This window comes from Drosophila gunungcola, chromosome 3R (assembly GCF_025200985.1).
Source record: "Drosophila gunungcola strain Sukarami chromosome 3R, Dgunungcola_SK_2, whole genome shotgun sequence".
Lineage (NCBI taxonomy): Eukaryota > Metazoa > Arthropoda > Insecta > Diptera > Drosophilidae > Drosophila > Drosophila gunungcola.
The window spans coordinates 10,025,285-10,041,412 of NC_069139.1; the positions used below are offsets into that span (position 1 = coordinate 10,025,285).

The 16,128-nt window shown below is 42.8% G+C and overlaps 4 protein-coding genes across 8 annotated transcripts; 2 read left to right on the forward strand and 2 right to left on the reverse strand.

Annotated features, from left to right (window-relative positions):
• Window positions 1–343: 343 nt before the first annotated feature.
• Window positions 344–2,522, reverse strand: LOC128252283 (tetraspanin-33). Its single transcript, XM_052979901.1, has 2 exons — window positions 1,632–2,522; window positions 344–1,228 (listed from the first exon to the last, which is right to left on the reverse strand). The coding sequence occupies exons 1-2, from the start codon at window positions 2,179–2,181 to the stop codon at window positions 906–908; spliced, it is 873 nt and encodes a 290-aa protein (XP_052835861.1). The 5' UTR covers window positions 2,182–2,522; the 3' UTR covers window positions 344–905.
• Window positions 2,523–2,658: 136 nt separating this feature from the next.
• Window positions 2,659–8,589, forward strand: LOC128252295 (methionine-R-sulfoxide reductase B1). Of its 5 annotated transcripts, none has more exons than XM_052979918.1 (4): window positions 2,659–2,838; window positions 4,572–4,736; window positions 5,130–5,294; window positions 8,062–8,589. In XM_052979918.1, exons 2-4 carry the CDS (start codon window positions 4,625–4,627, stop codon window positions 8,283–8,285), a joined length of 501 nt encoding a protein of 166 aa, XP_052835878.1. In that variant the 5' UTR covers window positions 2,659–2,838; window positions 4,572–4,624; the 3' UTR covers window positions 8,286–8,589. The 5 variants fall into 5 exon arrangements, with proteins under 5 accessions (XP_052835878.1, XP_052835875.1, XP_052835877.1 ...); XM_052979915.1 differs by lacking the exons at window positions 2,659–2,838; window positions 8,062–8,589 and adding exons at window positions 2,922–3,274; window positions 6,226–7,440; XM_052979917.1 differs by lacking the exons at window positions 2,659–2,838; window positions 8,062–8,589 and adding exons at window positions 2,930–3,274; window positions 6,247–7,440.
• Window positions 8,590–9,019: 430 nt separating this feature from the next.
• On the forward strand, window positions 9,020–14,086 carry LOC128252021 (uncharacterized). The gene is made up of 10 exons (XM_052979383.1): window positions 9,020–9,819; window positions 9,881–9,963; window positions 10,113–10,414; window positions 10,474–11,035; window positions 11,097–11,355; window positions 12,331–12,569; window positions 12,650–12,951; window positions 13,028–13,359; window positions 13,419–13,660; window positions 13,714–14,086. The coding sequence occupies exons 1-10, from the start codon at window positions 9,694–9,696 to the stop codon at window positions 13,970–13,972; spliced, it is 2,706 nt and encodes a 901-aa protein (XP_052835343.1). The 5' UTR covers window positions 9,020–9,693; the 3' UTR covers window positions 13,973–14,086.
• Window positions 14,083–15,484, reverse strand: LOC128252284 (uncharacterized). Its single transcript, XM_052979902.1, has 2 exons — window positions 15,350–15,484; window positions 14,083–15,288 (listed from the first exon to the last, which is right to left on the reverse strand). Exon 2 carries the CDS (start codon window positions 15,196–15,198, stop codon window positions 14,359–14,361), a length of 840 nt encoding a protein of 279 aa, XP_052835862.1. The 5' UTR covers window positions 15,199–15,288; window positions 15,350–15,484; the 3' UTR covers window positions 14,083–14,358.
• Window positions 15,485–16,128: the final 644 nt, after the last annotated feature.

Genomic DNA, 16,128 nt, shown 5'->3' on the forward strand with positions numbered 1-16,128 from the left:
GGCCCACTAAGGCTATCGGGCTCAAAGTTCGACGACTTTAAATTGTTCTAGATTGTGGCTACTTTTAATATAATATTTCGTGACATTGGTCAATAATTATCAAGGCATCCCGATGACCCAAACTGGACTCTAAGCCGGACATCCTCCGCAGCATCGAATATTTGCAAAAAGCACATGAATACTAAGCATCCGTGACGTCTTAGTTAGAACAAAACAAGTTTTGCCAAGCTAATTAGACTGATACGTTAGAAAAACAAAAAATATTTGCATTGCTATAAGTATTATAATGCTACGCACCAATTAAGATGGATAAACCAGATATGACCGCAATGAAAAGTCATGGTTACACGTATAGAATGTCTGTATTTGAGTACGCACTTACACGCGCGCAATTACTTAAAAATGCTAATAAGTCTAGTATGTTGTTGTGTTTAACAAACGTGCATGCAGTTTTGGTTTCGTCGTTTAAATATAGTTCTCATTTTAAATGCATATTTCTTATGGAACTCGCTAGCTTATATACAAGTGTCTTTTAAATAGTACGATATTGCATATACGAGTAAAACGTTAAATTTGTTCGACTTTGCTTGTGACTAAGAATTCCGCTGTCGTTAAAAACACACAGAGCTGCCATTTTCGAATACATTCGAGTATAAATATGTTCCTTAGATCTAGAAGAGTATGAATACGATTGTTAGACTGTTTGGGGGACACTAGAACTTGAATCGATCGAAAACACAAGAGATTGTATACAGAGAGCTATGGATTATTCTAGGAGTTGGTTTCGGCTTGAAACTATTTGAGCAGGGGCAGGACCAGAACAGTCCGCCTCACATCCGCGAATTGTAGTACGGGTCGTCCTCGCAGGGCGGGTATCCGTACATGTACGGATGGTGGCATTGCACTCACGACCAGCGCGACTTCTGCAGGTCGATCTGGCCCTCCAGGGTCTTGGCCAGGTAGATCACGAACAGCTGCAGCAGGGCGATGCCCAGGGCCACGCCGGCAATCACATACAGGTTGCGCTCCACCCAGACGCGCACGATCTCGATGCAGCCGCTGGTCCAGATGCGCTTGCTGGCGGCAGCCACCGACTGCTCCTGCACGCCGTATCCGCACATTATGTTCACCAGGCCGGAGCTGATGTCGGTGGCATTGATGCAGCAGCTGTACGGCACGCCGCACTTCTCCACCGACGGCGAGGAGCAGTTGAAGTACTCGTTTTTGCCTGTGTTTGGGGCGAAATGGATTCGATTAAATGCCTGCACCACTGATCATTGGAAAACGAAACAATGTTTTGACACAGAAAAGAAACATACATATGTATAATCCACCCTTTAATTGTTGAAATTCGGCCAATTACCATGCCCAAAAAAATAGTAAATAGTGGAAGCTATTTAAATTGGCCTAACCCTATTTAAATTTTTTAATGGATATATAGAAGCAAAGTTTGGACCTAAACTAGTTGTTGAGGATGAACAAGAGTGAAGTAAGTTATGGTCCATTTTTGTTCAGTTCTGTTCAAATCCAGGTTCAACCATGTGGCGCTGATGTTTTAAGTTTAATTTTATGTTCTTAATGGCGGGAACCATAGGATTTGGATGACTAAAGTGCAGATCCCTTCTACTCACTCCAATCCTGGTAGCCGGCGTTGCTGAGACCGCAGCACTTGAACTCCTGCTGGGCAAAGTCGATAAAGTTCTGCAGGTCGGAGTCGTCGCGGTACGAGTGGATGATCTTGTCCGTGAACTGGTACTCGAGGAACGAGTTCATGTACTGGGGGAAGACGAAGCAGATGATGGCCAGCGTCATCTCGAGGATGAAGAACATGAGCAGGCACATCGAGTAGAACTTCAGGAGGCAGGTGTTCTCGCGCAGAGCGCCCAAACAGCCGGCGAAGCTGACCGAGAAGATGACGACCCCGGCGATGATCATCACCAGGGAGATGTTGAAGATCACGTCGTAGACGGTGTCGAATCTCACCCAGCCGTTGCCGTCCTTCAGCTTGTCCATGAAGGCGTACACGCCGATGGCCAGGAGCAGGCCGCCGAAGAGCCAGAAGAGGAAGTTCAGCAGGAAGATCATGTACTTCACGCACGAGGACACGTAGGTGAAGTGGTGGGGGTAGGACATCCTCGGATGCATGTAGTTGCCCCCCTGGTGGTATCTGTGGTTGCTCATCGCCTCGGGAGCTCCGCTTTCCGGTTTTCAGTGCAGTTTTCGGATGACTATCGCTTTTCCTGGTCTTTTTGTTCTGGTTTCCTCCCCCACAACTTTTTGTTGACGCCCTCTTTGCGTGTGGTCTTTTCTGCGGCCTGCTCAAGCAATTAGCACATTTTTCAAACTGCGGCAGTGGCTCGTGGCAGTGGCCCAAATGTGATAACTTGCCAAGGCTGTTGTAATTATTTCCCCTATTTATTTGATTTTAATACTGATAAACCATTTTATGGCGAAAAAAATAACAAAGTAGCCAGCGTTGCCAGACGAGTTGTCGTGCTAACTGTCCAATTTCGCAGTGGTTGGCAGCGCGGCAAGTCAGCTGTTTGCAAAAAAGTGCTACCATACTGCAACATTTAGATTGACTCAAAAATCGATTAGACCGATGTTTTGAAAATATCGAATACAATCGATTAACATCAACTTGATTGGCAACGCTGACAGCCAGCTGTTTTAATGTTTCATGGGCAGCTGTTTTTCGATCAGCTTTTTTTGTATTAGTTTTTAATTTTCCACCGCTGCGCAACATTGCGACGCACGCTTGCTGTGCGCTTGGCGGACTCATAAACAAAAGGCCAAAAATAGAAGCAAAGCAGCACCATTTCAGGCGCTATTTAGCAGGTGAGCAGTTTTCCAGGGAAAACAATCCAAGGACACGCGTGTTTAGTGTGGAAAAATGTGATTGTGTGTGTTTTTCTCTAGTGACATTGGCGAAGAATTGCGAGCGACTACGACTACGTTTTCCCCTAATGAGCGTTGCTTTCTCTCTAATGCGCTTTCTCCCTGCAAATCACACAAACACAAGGTGCAAGCCAAACGAAAATAGAACGGAAAAATAAAAATACGAATAAAGACGGAAGTGGCAACGCGCATTGCATAAATATTAGTTCGCGTGGGCGCAGTAGACAAAACATTGACTTTCCGACGCTTTTCTTTTTTTTTTGATTAAATAACCAGACAGTTGTCGCTCGAAATTGGCCGAAAATGTTTTCACTTTCTCGCCACGCACTGCGGCGCACTCGAATCTTCGCCACAAACCGCTACTTTTCAGTCTCAGGTGAGTGACAGGTGGAAAAAATGAAATTGTTTGGAATACCTGTGGGTGTGTCCCGCATTCATCCAAAAACAATACTCCACTCGCATCGATTGGCCATCCTCTAATTTTAGACACAATTTCTAGTTCAAACTGCCGCCTCGTTTGCATTCTTTATGAACGAATAATAGCAAACGCAATTTCCCCCGCTATTTTCAGCCTCTGCTCGAAACTAATTCATTGTCTTCAATTGCCCGCGACACACTTCGCTGACTTTTCTATTGTTGCGTTCGGAAAACCCAAAATAATCGGTGACTACCCCACCACCACCTCCGATTTGTGTGCTTTCGTGTGTTTTCTTTGGGAGCCACTTTGCCTAATTGCCGGCGGCCAGCGTAAAAAACTATTTTTGGCCGAATGCGTTTTTGTTTCTCCACTCCATTTGATGGCTGCACTTAACAAATCTGTTTACACCTTCACCAATTAGCCGCGATGTTTGTATACAAATTCGATGGCTGCACAACTCCAATCTGGAATTCCTTATATGTGGGGTCTAATGATCCGAATTGGAAGTGATCAGATATGTATATACACCGCCTACGCTTTGTGTGAAAGCTTTTACATTCTTGTTGGGGAAAAAATACACAATTTATTTGTTTCATTGCTATTTCTAGCCTATGTCTTTATTGGGAAATGCTAATTCCCATTTTCGTGTACATTAAATGCTTTACAATGTACACAAAAAAATAAAAATACCTATTCAAAAAAGGCCAAATCTATCCTTAAGACAAAAATGTAGAATTAACTAGTCATATATAATTTAGGCGTTTTTAACCTCTTCATTTTCTATAAAAAGCAAAAGGTAGCACTTACCAAACTTATTGCAGCCATTTTTAATATGCAATATATTTAGGACATATTATAAGTTATTTTCTTTATCAAGGTTATAAAGCCAAGTTATTTTCGTCTCGTTTATGGCTCAAATCGAGTTTCCACCAAAACATGATGATTATGTGTTTTGAGAAAATATTTCTCGCAACTCATCGCAGATAGTCCAAATCAGCTTTTTCTTATCGGGTAGTGTGCTACAAAATGGCATTTAAATCAGAATTATTTGATTGCCCAGTTGTTGAAAGTCCCTCTGATAAGTAAAAGATAACCGAGGGAAATCTCACAGAAGCTTGGCAACCATAAATCTGCCCCCACAGCAATTACTCAGTTTCCATTACCCAACTCTGGTGGTAAGCTAAGCAGGAGGCGGGTACAGAAAAGCACACACATAACTCAACCGCAGAATAAACACTGAAGTATTGAATTTCAGATTCACGTCAAGACAGCGACAACCCGACGAAGAGGTATTCCGGCAGAGCAACTATGGACAACAAGAGCGAGAAGGTTACGGTGAACAAGGAGGAGCTGCGCAAGCGCCTGACTCCGATGCAGTATCAAGTTACCCAGGAGGCAGGAACGGAGCGCCCATTCACAGGTGGGCCATCCCTTAAACTATCAACAACAGAATACTTTCCACCCTAGCTTAGATTACTTTAGAAAATCCTTCTGTGCAATAGTTTACTTCCCTTATTTAAATTGATCATGGAGGTGAAGCATTTAAATCTCTGATTAATATCAGATATATTGACTTATTAAGAAAATGAATTCAAAACATCCTTTAAAGTTATTATTAGTGTGTCAAACATATATATTTGGACTAAATCGAATCTAGATGGACACATTTGATTGTAGAAGTTAAAAATCTTTTCTAAACCCATCTAATGTGAAGCATTTAAAAATCAAATACGATCCAAAACAACAGTAGAGTACAGGAAATAATAGTGTTAATAAGACTGCAACTAAATTATTATGTCTCTGAACTCTGCAGGCTGCTACAACAAGCACTACGAGAAGGGCGTTTACCAGTGCATCGTCTGTCACCAGGATCTGTTCAGCTCGGACACCAAATACGACTCCGGCTGCGGATGGCCGGCCTTCAACGACGTCCTCGACAAGGGCAAGGTCACCCTGCACCGCGACGCCAGCATACCAGGTGCGTACCGCCCATGCGGCCCACTTCCCGGCCAGCTAGCCACTAGATGGCCTAAACATTGTTCCGCACTCTTAGCTGTTATTTGCAAACCGTTTTGAGTTCTGTTTTTATTTGAGTTGCTGTTTCGTTGCCGCACCCAAAAGTTGAGAATGAAATTTGCGTTGAGACTAGGTGACAATTAAGCCCTGTCTGGTTTAAAAAAAAAACATGCATAGCTATCATGCGTAAATAAGAGCGGTCATAAGATTAAACGAGTAGAGTTTACTACGTTTATAGGTACATAAAAAAGTTTATAACTTTGAGTTAGTGGCCCATTTCTGCGGTCTGTAGTATGCATTCTTTACAATCATTTAGAACCATTGGTTATCATAAAAAAAAAATAATTATTGGCTTTTATATTAAGTAAGAGTAGATATTTGGGACTATAGATTGAGGCTTATAAACGTAGTAAAATGTAACCAAGAAATAGTTAAATAACTCATTCCCGATCTGTGCTGTTATGTGTTGCCTTGTTTGTAATTATGTTTTGGCTTTGTTTGTCTTGACCATAGACTTGAACTCGTCCCTAACCTGTTCCATTGCCCAGAGTTCACTGTAGTTGTGCCGTTGGCCTTGCTGTTGTTATACTGTTTTACTGTCTAGTCTTGTGGCGTTGAATGTGTCTTGTGAGTGTTCCTGCTGCCGTTGCAGCACCTGAATGTGCAACTGAGCGAGGAGAAGCGACTAAAATTAATTCCTAACCGAGTATTGTGTTCTCTTATCCCCCTCTTCTATCCCGCCTGACTTTCTCAAAATTTCTTTCTCTCAAAAAAAAAAAAAAAAAAAAAAAAAAAAATGAAACCAAAAACACACACAAAAAACTAAAACGAATTTCATTTCGAATCTGTACCCAAAACCCCGAGTATCACTGTTAAACCGATTAAACCAACAGTAGTCATTTCGAAAACGCTAGGCATGGTGCGCACCGAGGTGCGCTGCTCCCGATGCTCCGCCCACATGGGCCACGTCTTCGACGACGGACCGCCGCCCAAGCACCGCCGCTTCTGCATCAATTCCGCGTCCATCGACTTTGTGAAAAGTGCGGCGCCATCGAAGGCGGATCCCCCGACGGCCTCGTCCAAGAAATAACCACCAGGAAGATTACATCCGGAGGAGCCCTATATAGACCTGGACGATACACTATATGCTCCGCGGGGATTCAGAGCAGAAGGATCTCTGCAGCACTTCTCTGGGGGTCTCTTAGGAGCTTCATGCCTGAAAAAATATATTTAGCAATTTTATAGGAGTTTATTATGCAACAAAAAGTTTAACAAGAAACAAAGCTTGTACAAGAACGGTGTTTGGAAATGTACTACGGAACGAGGAGTGAGAGATTAGTGTTGTAGATCAAGCCCAAGATCCCATTTACTTATCTTTTATTTTACCTTACCTAATTTTAAGTCTACTCAGTTTCGGTTTCAAACCCCTATATTAACTGTCGGATGGTGGCAAAATGGAGAAATTTTATAAAAGTTTATGCCAGTTTTGTAAACGAAATAAGGAATCTATAATTTCTTGCTTTGGCTTGAGCTCTCTTTTTGGTTGACCCTCATCTTTTACTTGATAGAACAACAAACTCTACTTCTTTAGCATTCCCAATCCTAGGAACTATTGTAGGTAAATAACAATTAACATATTTCGTAGGAGCTTACATGTTTAATATGAAGTTATGTTTGCGCAAAGCTACAAATGTATTAAGGATCAGTCTAGGGTTTCCTTATTTGGTTTATCTACGTTTTTCGGTTGAATTTCATCTTTCACCCCACTTTCGGTTATAAATCCACAACCAACAAATGGAAAACATAAGAGTTTATTTCATATTCCCATTTCGATCACTATCCAAGATCGGTTGGCTTTATTTTTGGGCCAGGGCCATTTATGTATGTATATGTTTGTCAGTGTGAAGAGCTTTTATTTTAAAATATTTCGCATATGTATTTTATTTGCTGGTGTTGTAGTTTGGTTAATTATATGATTTTGATTTCATTGCTTCTTACTCATGGTCAATGATTTTTTAAATAACATAACTCCAATATTGTAACCAACATTTTATCCATAAACTATATAGAGTGTCTCAAGCAATTCGAATAATGTGTATTTTCGTATATTTTCTATTTCTCTTTTTTTAACTCGCTTCCAAAACCAAACAAAAACCAAAACAAAAAAAAAACTAAATGTACGCCTGTAAACGTTATTTGGGGGTTTGTTTTGCTAACAAAAAACACTACTCATTGCTGAAATTGTAACACACAAAATACGACACATAAAATGCTTAATTAACAAAAACAACATGTACACAAAATCATTCGGAAAACTGTCAATTTATCTGATCCGTCATGTTTTTTCACCTAATTTATGTGATTGATTTCATTTCATTATTTTCAACTGCCGCCGTCCATTATTTTTTATCGCTCTCTCCTGCACCTCCTCATTCGCCTCGTTCTTCGCTCTTCGATGCACCTCCCATTTATTTGCCGTTATTTCTTCGATCTGTCTCTGTTTTTCTCTTCTGTGCTTTTCATTTTTCATCCATTTTGCAATCAATTTTCTATTTCTGTTGATTTGTTTACAACGAAAACTTTGAATTAACCTTGAAAAACGATCCAAAAAAAAAATCAAAATATTGTAAAAAAAAAAACAAAAAAAATGTGAAACAAATGCGCTACAAAAAAAACAACCAAAACGTATCCAATTAATCCCACAAAATGGCAAACTGCAAACTAAATAGGGGGCAATATTTTACTACTAATCGCACATCCAGAACGTATACGCACCGAGGTACGCTGCGCCCGCTGCAACGCCCACATGGGTCACGTCTTCGAGGATGGTCCAAAGCCGACCCGCAAGCGCTACTGCATCAATTCCGCCTCCATTGAGTTCGTGAACGCGGATCCCGCCACCTCCACCCCGCCTGTGGCCACGCCCACCTCGGCGCCCATTGCGCAGCAGTGAGGAAACTGGGGGAACCCCCTTGCCAAGGTTAACCATCCACGGACAACAGAGAAGCCCAACCTCAGTGTCCCGTTGCTGTTAAGAACTTTTCTACGTGTATCTTTCTAACTTTCCGTGGCCAATTTTAGCTCGTAGTCAGTCAAAACCCCCTTCTAAATTCTACGTCTGCCCCTCTGTTTGTGTAAATAGCTAACGTTTTGTGCCTCTAAAATTGTTTGATATGCATACAAGTCCGAATACTCTGTACCACACTCAACTAATTACTAATTTTAAACTGAGCGCGCTAAATAAACGTGTGTTTTTTTACAATATCTATGTTTAAGAAGTGGTATATTCTTGATGGGTAGAACATAATTGTTTGGAAAATATTTACAGAGCATCGCATGTTCTATTCTTGCAAAAGTTTTTAAGCTTACAAAGCATTTACAGCCGTGCTCACATTTATAGTTATGTTGCAATACAATAGAATAACATATTTGGTTCAAGGATAACACTACACAACGTCATAAGTATACTGTGGAGTCCTGTTCAATTTCAGTAAGTTGAATTTGAATCTATTAATCACTCTTTCAATATATATAACACTACAAATCAATTTAAATAAAGACTAAATAACATTTTTCTTAAAAAGAAACTTTTTATAAAGTTTTAAATTAATTATTAAAAGGTTTTAAATTAAATTCCAACTATTGACTACTATTATTTTGAGCACAGCTGTAAAGGCCAGGTGAGAACAGAACAGCTGACCCGCGTTGCCAACCATTCGAGCTGTTTCAGCGAACAGATGCTGCGTCGTAGTTGTTGTTTTCGCGTGACGTAACAGCCGGCAACGCAACAAACATGAAATCGAATTTATTTATGGCTCAGAAGTCAATTGATTTTAATTGCCGCTGCCGTATAAGGTGAATAAATGTTTATTTTGCCCAAAGTGATGTGCTGGCGACAAATCGATAACAACGGCTTTATGGAAATTGCCGATCATTCAGTTTTAAGCATTCAACACGTGTGTAGGGTGTCTGGAAAATTGGAAAACCGACCCACCTGTGCGTTTTTAAATGCCATTGTTTGTATATGATATGACTTTCCAAAGGTAAACGATGGAGTGACAGACCGTATTATAAATTCGCAATTATCTAACAGCGATTTCTGTGTAAATACATTGCGGGCACTTGGAGGTGATAATTTCGGATCCGCGTAGTGAAGAGATTAGATTGAGCCCACGACGACGACGAGACCATGGCATGAAACACCAGATTGCCCGTGAACCTAGGCAATATATTGAGCTTCACCTGTCCAGATGCAGAAAGCCGGCTAACGGCATCCGAATCAGCCGCTCTACGTCAGATCTAGTGGTGTTACGAGTCGTTACGTTGCGCGTTACGTCAGTGACCGTTACACAATTGTTATAATGAAGGAGTGGCTTAAGATTTCCTGCCTGCTGTGCGTCTTCGGCTGCATCCGCGAGATCCGTCCGTCGGAGCCCTACGTCACGGAATATCTGCTCGGTCCCTGGCGGAATATCACAGAGGATCAGGTGCGAAGTATAGTTTTGCTAATAATCAAGTCACAATAATAATAGTTTGTTTTGGTTCCAGCTAACGCATGATGTCTACCCAGTGGGCACCTATTCCTACTTGGTGCAGCTGGTCTTTGTTTTCCTGATCACAGATTTCCTCAGGTAAATACAAAATGGTCATGTGTACTGTCCCACTGGTTTCCATTTCAAATTGTAGTGAAAAGCTTTTAATGTAATTTCTAACATTAAAATTGTGAGATTTTTTATAAAATCGATGAACTCTCAACAATAACTTTTCATTTGTTTAATAGGTACAAGCCCCTGATCATCATTATTGGTGCCACTGGTGTGATCATATGGAGCATGCTCATCTGGACCACCAGTCTGCTTTCACTGCAGATTTTAGAAGTCTTTTACGGCACATACATGGCCGCAGAGGTGGCCTACTATACGTACATCTATGCCAAAGTGGACAAGAAGTACTATCCCAAGGTAACCTCCCACACCCGAGCGGCTATGTTTGCCGGCAAGCTGCTTTCCGGGATCATATCGCAGCTGATGCTCTATCTGGAGCTGATGAACTACAGAGAGCTCAACTATATAACGCTGGCCAGTAAGAAATTAAATTAGAGCTTGTTTTATTTACAGAAATTAATTGCATTTCATTCGCAGCTCAATTAGTTGCCATGCTTTGGGCATTTGGCCTGCCCCGAGTGGACAAAAGTCTTTACTTCCATCGGGAGCAGCTGCCCAGTGCGGATCAGCAGACCCAGTTGCCCGGAGAAGGCCACCTGGAGGTGGTGGATCAGCATCAGGAGGGTACTCCCACGCAGCCCCGAGCATTGGGTCTCCTGTGGCTTCACTTTCGCAATGCCTACACCAATCCGCGAGTCATTCAGTGGAGTCTGTGGTACGCCATTGGACTGGCTGGCTATCTACAGGTTACCTACTACATGCAGGTTCTGTGGAAAGTAATTGAACCGGAGCCTCTGATAGCCTGGAACGGAGCCGTGGACGCTGTTCTGACAGCTTTGGCCGCACTGTGTGCACTGGCTGCCGGCTATCTGCACACTGGTCGCCTCAGACCACGAACTTCCCTGCTGATCCTGGCCCTTTTGTCCGCCGTGGAGGGCGGCTGTGTGCTGATCTGCTGCTGGACGGAGGACATTTTCTGGTCCTATACGGGCTTTGTGCTCTTCGGTGCCCTATACGGCTTTACTATCACGGTGGCCAGGTAAGCATACTCTGACATCCAGCAGTTTTTTATAATCCTAACCTCCTTTTAAACTCTGCAGTGCTGAGGTGGCCCGAAATCTGGAAGAGGACAGCTTTGGACTAGTCTTCGGCTTCAATACTTTGGTGGCCCTCGTTTTCCAATCGCTCTTAACCATGATCCTTGTCACGGATACAGGCTTTGAGCTCGACCCCGTTGGTCAGTACACGGTCTATGCTTTTTATTTCATTGCCGTGGGCTTGCTCTATCTGATGTCCGTGCTGGTTGAGTGGATCTGGTGCCGCGACAGCGATATCGAGAAGCTGGAGAATTCTATGGATTGATTCCAGATGCATTTAGCAAGTACTTAAGGTCACAACTTTGTTACTTAAGAAATGCCTGTTCCTATTGATGGTATACCATTAGATGGTTTTCCGCGATGGCTGATTGTCTTCCCAGAATACTCAAGTCATCTATTTACCTGCAATTTGTTGCCGAGTTCCAAGTATTTTGTGCAGATTTTCATTAACAAAGCGCACAATCATTCTCAAGTGTGGCGGAATAAAGATACCGAGCTTTTATAGAATCACTCTGTGTTTCACTAATAGGCTTCAACGATTATCGAACTTAAAAGGCTTTAGTTTATTTAGGGGCAAGATGGATGAGGTACCCTGATAGCTGATAGCGATTTCCAAGTCTAAAAAGTCGATTATATATAAACATCAGGGAGTAAGTGGTAGTTGGTAAGTTGGACTTAAGTATTACTTAAGCGATATTTCTTGAAGCAATCAAACGAGCGGAATTCCCTTTAGATTTGATAATATACCCGGAACAATTTAGGTTCCATTTACAAACAGTCTTTTGCTGATTATAAACTTATCAGTGTTGTTATTAAACATTGAAAGCAATAAAAGATTTCACTAATATTAATAAACAGACTGGCTCTTTTTAGATTGACTGAGAATTTTAAAGCAAGATCCCCTTAAGTGCAACGTTAATGGGCTAATTAGTTAATAATTGATATGGCCAACTTGGAGTGGGAACCACACCAGCCGAGAGCAACTCAAGATCGTGATCATGCTCGGTGTAAGCGGAAACTTCCCGTACAACCACCCCTTGCTCCGCTTCCCCTGCACAAAATCGTAAATCGCGAATGGGTCGGCGCTGATTACAAACGTCGAAGGTAAATCTCTATACTCGGAGCTAGCCTGCTCACCCCTCGGAAGAATGTGCAATTATTATAATAGCTGGTCGAAGCTTCACCCTGCCAGACATATAGCCAGCCATTCGCGGGCTAGCGTAAATATTGCGATTAGACTTACATGTACGTCGACGATCGTGGCGGAATGGAGTCTTGGCTGAAGATATCGTGGGTGCTCTGCATATTCGGGTTCCTGCGGGAACTCCGCCCCTCAGAGCCCTACCATGCGGAGATCCTGATGGGCGAGTGGTACCACGTCACCCAGGACGAGGTCAACCGATCCGTCTATCCGGTGGGCACCTACGCCTACCTGTCGCTCCTAATCTTCGTCTTCCTCATAACGGACTTACTCAGGTATATGTATATGCCATGTAATAACCTAAATGCAATCTTTATTGGCTGCCAATAGCCCTGCATTTGTTGGTCCGTTGCAGATACAAACCCGTGATCATCGCAAATGCCATTACGGGCATCTGCATCTGGGGCACGCTCATCTGGACCAGCACTTTGGGTGGCCTGCAGGCAGTGGAGGTGTTCTATGGCTTCTACCAGGCGGCCGAGGTGGCCTACTACTCGTACATCTACGCCAAGGTGGACAAGCAGTACTATCCCAGGGTGACCTCGCACACCCGGGCGGCCATGTTCGTGGGCAAACTGGTGGCCGGACTCCTGGCCCAGCTGGTCATCGGCATGCAGTGGATGAACTACAAGCAACTGTTCTACATTTCCGTGACCTGTACGTTCCCTGCCAGCAATCTAAAAGAGATAACATACATAGTCTGATTACTAATTAATCCAATTAATCGTAACAGCTCAGGTTGCGGCACTGCTTTGGGCCTTTGGCCTGCCCGAAGTGGAAAAGAGTTTGTACTTCCACAACCAAACCGAAGTCACAAAGGCGGATACTGGAGCCCAGGAGAAGGGCTTAGATCAGGGAAAGCCAGAGGAAATGGAGCCGAAGGCATCGTCCAGTCCCAGTGAGAAGATACCAGCCTGGCAGCTCCTTTGGTCACATTTCCGTAGTGCCTATACCCATGGCCAAGTAATCCAATGGAGTTTATGGTACGCCATTAGCCTGGCTGGATTTCTGCAGATTACCACCTACATGCAGGTGGTGTGGAAGTCTTTCGAGAATGAGCCAACAGTTAGTAAATCATACGCCACCAAAGAGTTAATAGTTAACGCTTCAGCTATCCTGAATAGATTGCTTGGAATGGAGCTGTGGACGTGGCTCTGACCCTTCTGAGTGCTGTCTTTGCCCTCCTCGCCGGTTACTTCCATGCCGGACGTTTGAGCACCAGGAGCAGCCTGCTCTCGATGGCCCTTCTGTCGATCCTCGAGGGCGGTTGTGTGCTCCTTTCCTGCTGGACCGCCAACATATACCTTTCCTACCTGGGCTACGTGCTCTACGGCGGGTTATTCGCCTTTACCATAACGGTGGCCAGGTAAATTCATTTATTAGTTATACCAATGTGTATTAAAACCTCTGCTCTTGTAGTTCTGAGTTGGCCAGCAGCTTATTGGAGGACAGCTTCGCTCTGGTGTTCGGTTTCAACACTTTTGTTGGCCTCATCCTGCAATGCATCCTCACATTCGCTGTCGTCTCAGAGAAAGCGAATCTAAATCTTGATGTTTTCCAGCAGTTCACGGTCTACGCATTTTATTTCATAGTTATTGGAGTAGTATATTCAATAGGCGTTGTACTACAATATTTATGGTCATGCTTGAAGAGATCAAAGTCGATTCAAGTAAACTAAACAGTTACTGAGCTTTATAAGACAGTTTGATAAAAGATTAGATATTTGTATGTTATTATTGGTTGAAAATGTAGAGTTTAGTAGTATTTTTTAAATAAAATACATCACAATTAATCGAGCCTTTTTTATTATGTTTATAAGGAAAAGGAAATAAGGAAATATTTTTAATTACAATAACTTTATTTATAAGTTTCTTTTGTCAAAAGTAAAAAGGTTTTACAATTTGTCGAAAAAGTATTAATTACTAGAGTATGAAAACCATTCAGAGTGTACCATGTACATGTTATGGCCACTAAAAACTTAATAAAGTAATCAAACATGATAATGTTTGTACATTTTTAATCCAACATTTGGAATTCGTATTACAATTTAGATCTATAGCTGGGCTAGCAGAACTCGGTTTGATCCCCGCCAGAGCGGAGGACCGCCGAGACCCGCCACGTCATCGACTCGTAGAGCATCTCGATCTTGTCCACCATGTCCTGGTCGCAGTGCCAAACGTCGTACAAAACAGCTCGGAACTCGCCGACATTGTTGGGGGCCTGGTTCTGGATCCTGGGCTGGATGATGGCCATCAGTTGCTCGAGGAGATTGAGATCACTGCACACGCTGCCCTCGGGTCCCATTAGAGTGTCCAGGAAGATCTCCTTGGGCGGCGATGATTCGTCCACGAACTTAAGATCGTCCATGTTGAAGATGTTGCGCCAGTCGCGCACCGTCCAATCCTGATGGGCTTTGGCCCAGGCCAATCTCTTCCGTTTGGCTTCCTCGCTGAGGCCATGGCTGCTGGATTTCTTGGGCGACGGAGAGCCCGTCTGTGGCTGGTTGTTCTTGGAGCGAATCTCGCTGATCCTGCGCTGTAGGGTTCTACGGCTCACCTCGATGCCGTGCCGGGCCAGTTCCCGCTGGACATCGATGGAGGTGAAGTGGGGATGATCGGTTAGCATCCGCTCGACCAGCTGCCGGTTTTCCAGGACCTTGGGTCGGCCCACCTCGCGCCTCTTCTCCTCCTCCTGGGCGACAACTGGCGTGGCAACTGGCATGGCAACAGCCTTTGGCCTCTGCGGCAATCTCAATGTGGCCGTCTTGCCCTCGAGCAGCTCACACTCCCGGATGCAGCTCACCACACTCTCCACGTCGCACTCCAGGATCTGGGCTATCTCCTCGCAGCTATTCGACCCCTTGAGCGCCTTCACAATACTCCGAACCTCTGGAGCCAGTACCATTTTGGATAACTCTTCACTCTTCAAGTTTCGCGATGCGAGTGCTGGCCCGTGTTTTGTTTACCTCGTTATTTGTATGATAACATGAATATTCTGACAAACGTAAACTATAATTGCAGGTATATGTACATAAGTGAATTTGGCGTTGGCGTACTTTATGGCGAGCAAGCTGGATTACTGCGTCGTTGCATTTCAGGTAAATAGCGTCACACGGCGTCCCTTTTTTTTACCCTTGGCGGCCTTTCCGTTATTTGTACTCGGCAGGGATGGCAACCCTTATGAAGCAGCTGTTTTAAGGGAGGAATGTTTAAATCTCGGCATCAGCTGTTAAATACCAACATGCGAAGCAAACAACTTTTTTATCATTAAAAAAAACTATTGTGGCGGTAAATAGTTGTTTTTCCTTATATTAACGCCTAATTGAAAATCTCATAAACTTAAATATTGCATCTAAAAAACACACCAAATTTCCTGTACACAAAAGTGCTATCACTGGATTAACTTAAATGGTTATATCTTAAACTCCAGTTTAACGATTATTGTGAAATCTGAAATTTAAAGGTTTGGTTAAAATTACATTGATAAAAATTCTCATTTTTGTGATATCTCAAAACTTGTTTGAAGAAAAATTAGGGCTTATTTTAAACCAAACTCAATTTAAATAATCATTTCACATTTAACGGTATCCAGTGAAAAATAATTTTAAAACTGCCTTGACAATAATTTCAATTTTATGGAAATAAGCTACCCAAGAACGTTCTCTTGTTTTATCTGAAATAAAAACCATTCATCTTTATAACCAATTACCAAGACACTTGTAATTAAGTACGGTTGCTTTGTGTTTAACATGCAATTTAATATTTGATTTCCTTTGATGCTTTGTAGAATTACAAAAATAAATATAAAAAACTTGTACAATATGTGTTAGTTACC

Coding starts and splice junctions, on each gene's coding strand:
- LOC128252284 (XM_052979902.1), bottom strand. CDS start 15,198: ATGGTACTGGCTCCAGAGGTTCGGAGTATTGTGAAGGCGCTCAAGGGG.
- LOC128252283 (XM_052979901.1), bottom strand. CDS start 2,181: ATGAGCAACCACAGATACCACCAGGGGGGCAACTACATGCATCCGAGG. Junction 1,229..1,631: donor CGCCGGCTACCAGGATTGGA/GTGAGTAGAAGG, acceptor CCCCAAACACAG/GCAAAAACGAGTACTTCAAC.
- LOC128252295 (XM_052979913.1), top strand. CDS start 3,202: ATGTTTTCACTTTCTCGCCACGCACTGCGGCGCACTCGAATCTTCGCC. Junction 4,737..5,129: donor AACGGAGCGCCCATTCACAG/GTGGGCCATCCC, acceptor TGAACTCTGCAG/GCTGCTACAACAAGCACTAC. Junction 5,295..8,061: donor CCGCGACGCCAGCATACCAG/GTGCGTACCGCC, acceptor CAAACTAAATAG/GGGGCAATATTTTACTACTA.
- LOC128252021 (XM_052979383.1), top strand. CDS start 9,694: ATGAAGGAGTGGCTTAAGATTTCCTGCCTGCTGTGCGTCTTCGGCTGC. Junction 11,356..12,330: donor AGCTGGAGAATTCTATGGAT/TGATTCCAGATG, acceptor TATTGCGATTAG/ACTTACATGTACGTCGACGA. Junction 12,952..13,027: donor GTTCTACATTTCCGTGACCT/GTACGTTCCCTG, acceptor TAATCGTAACAG/CTCAGGTTGCGGCACTGCTT.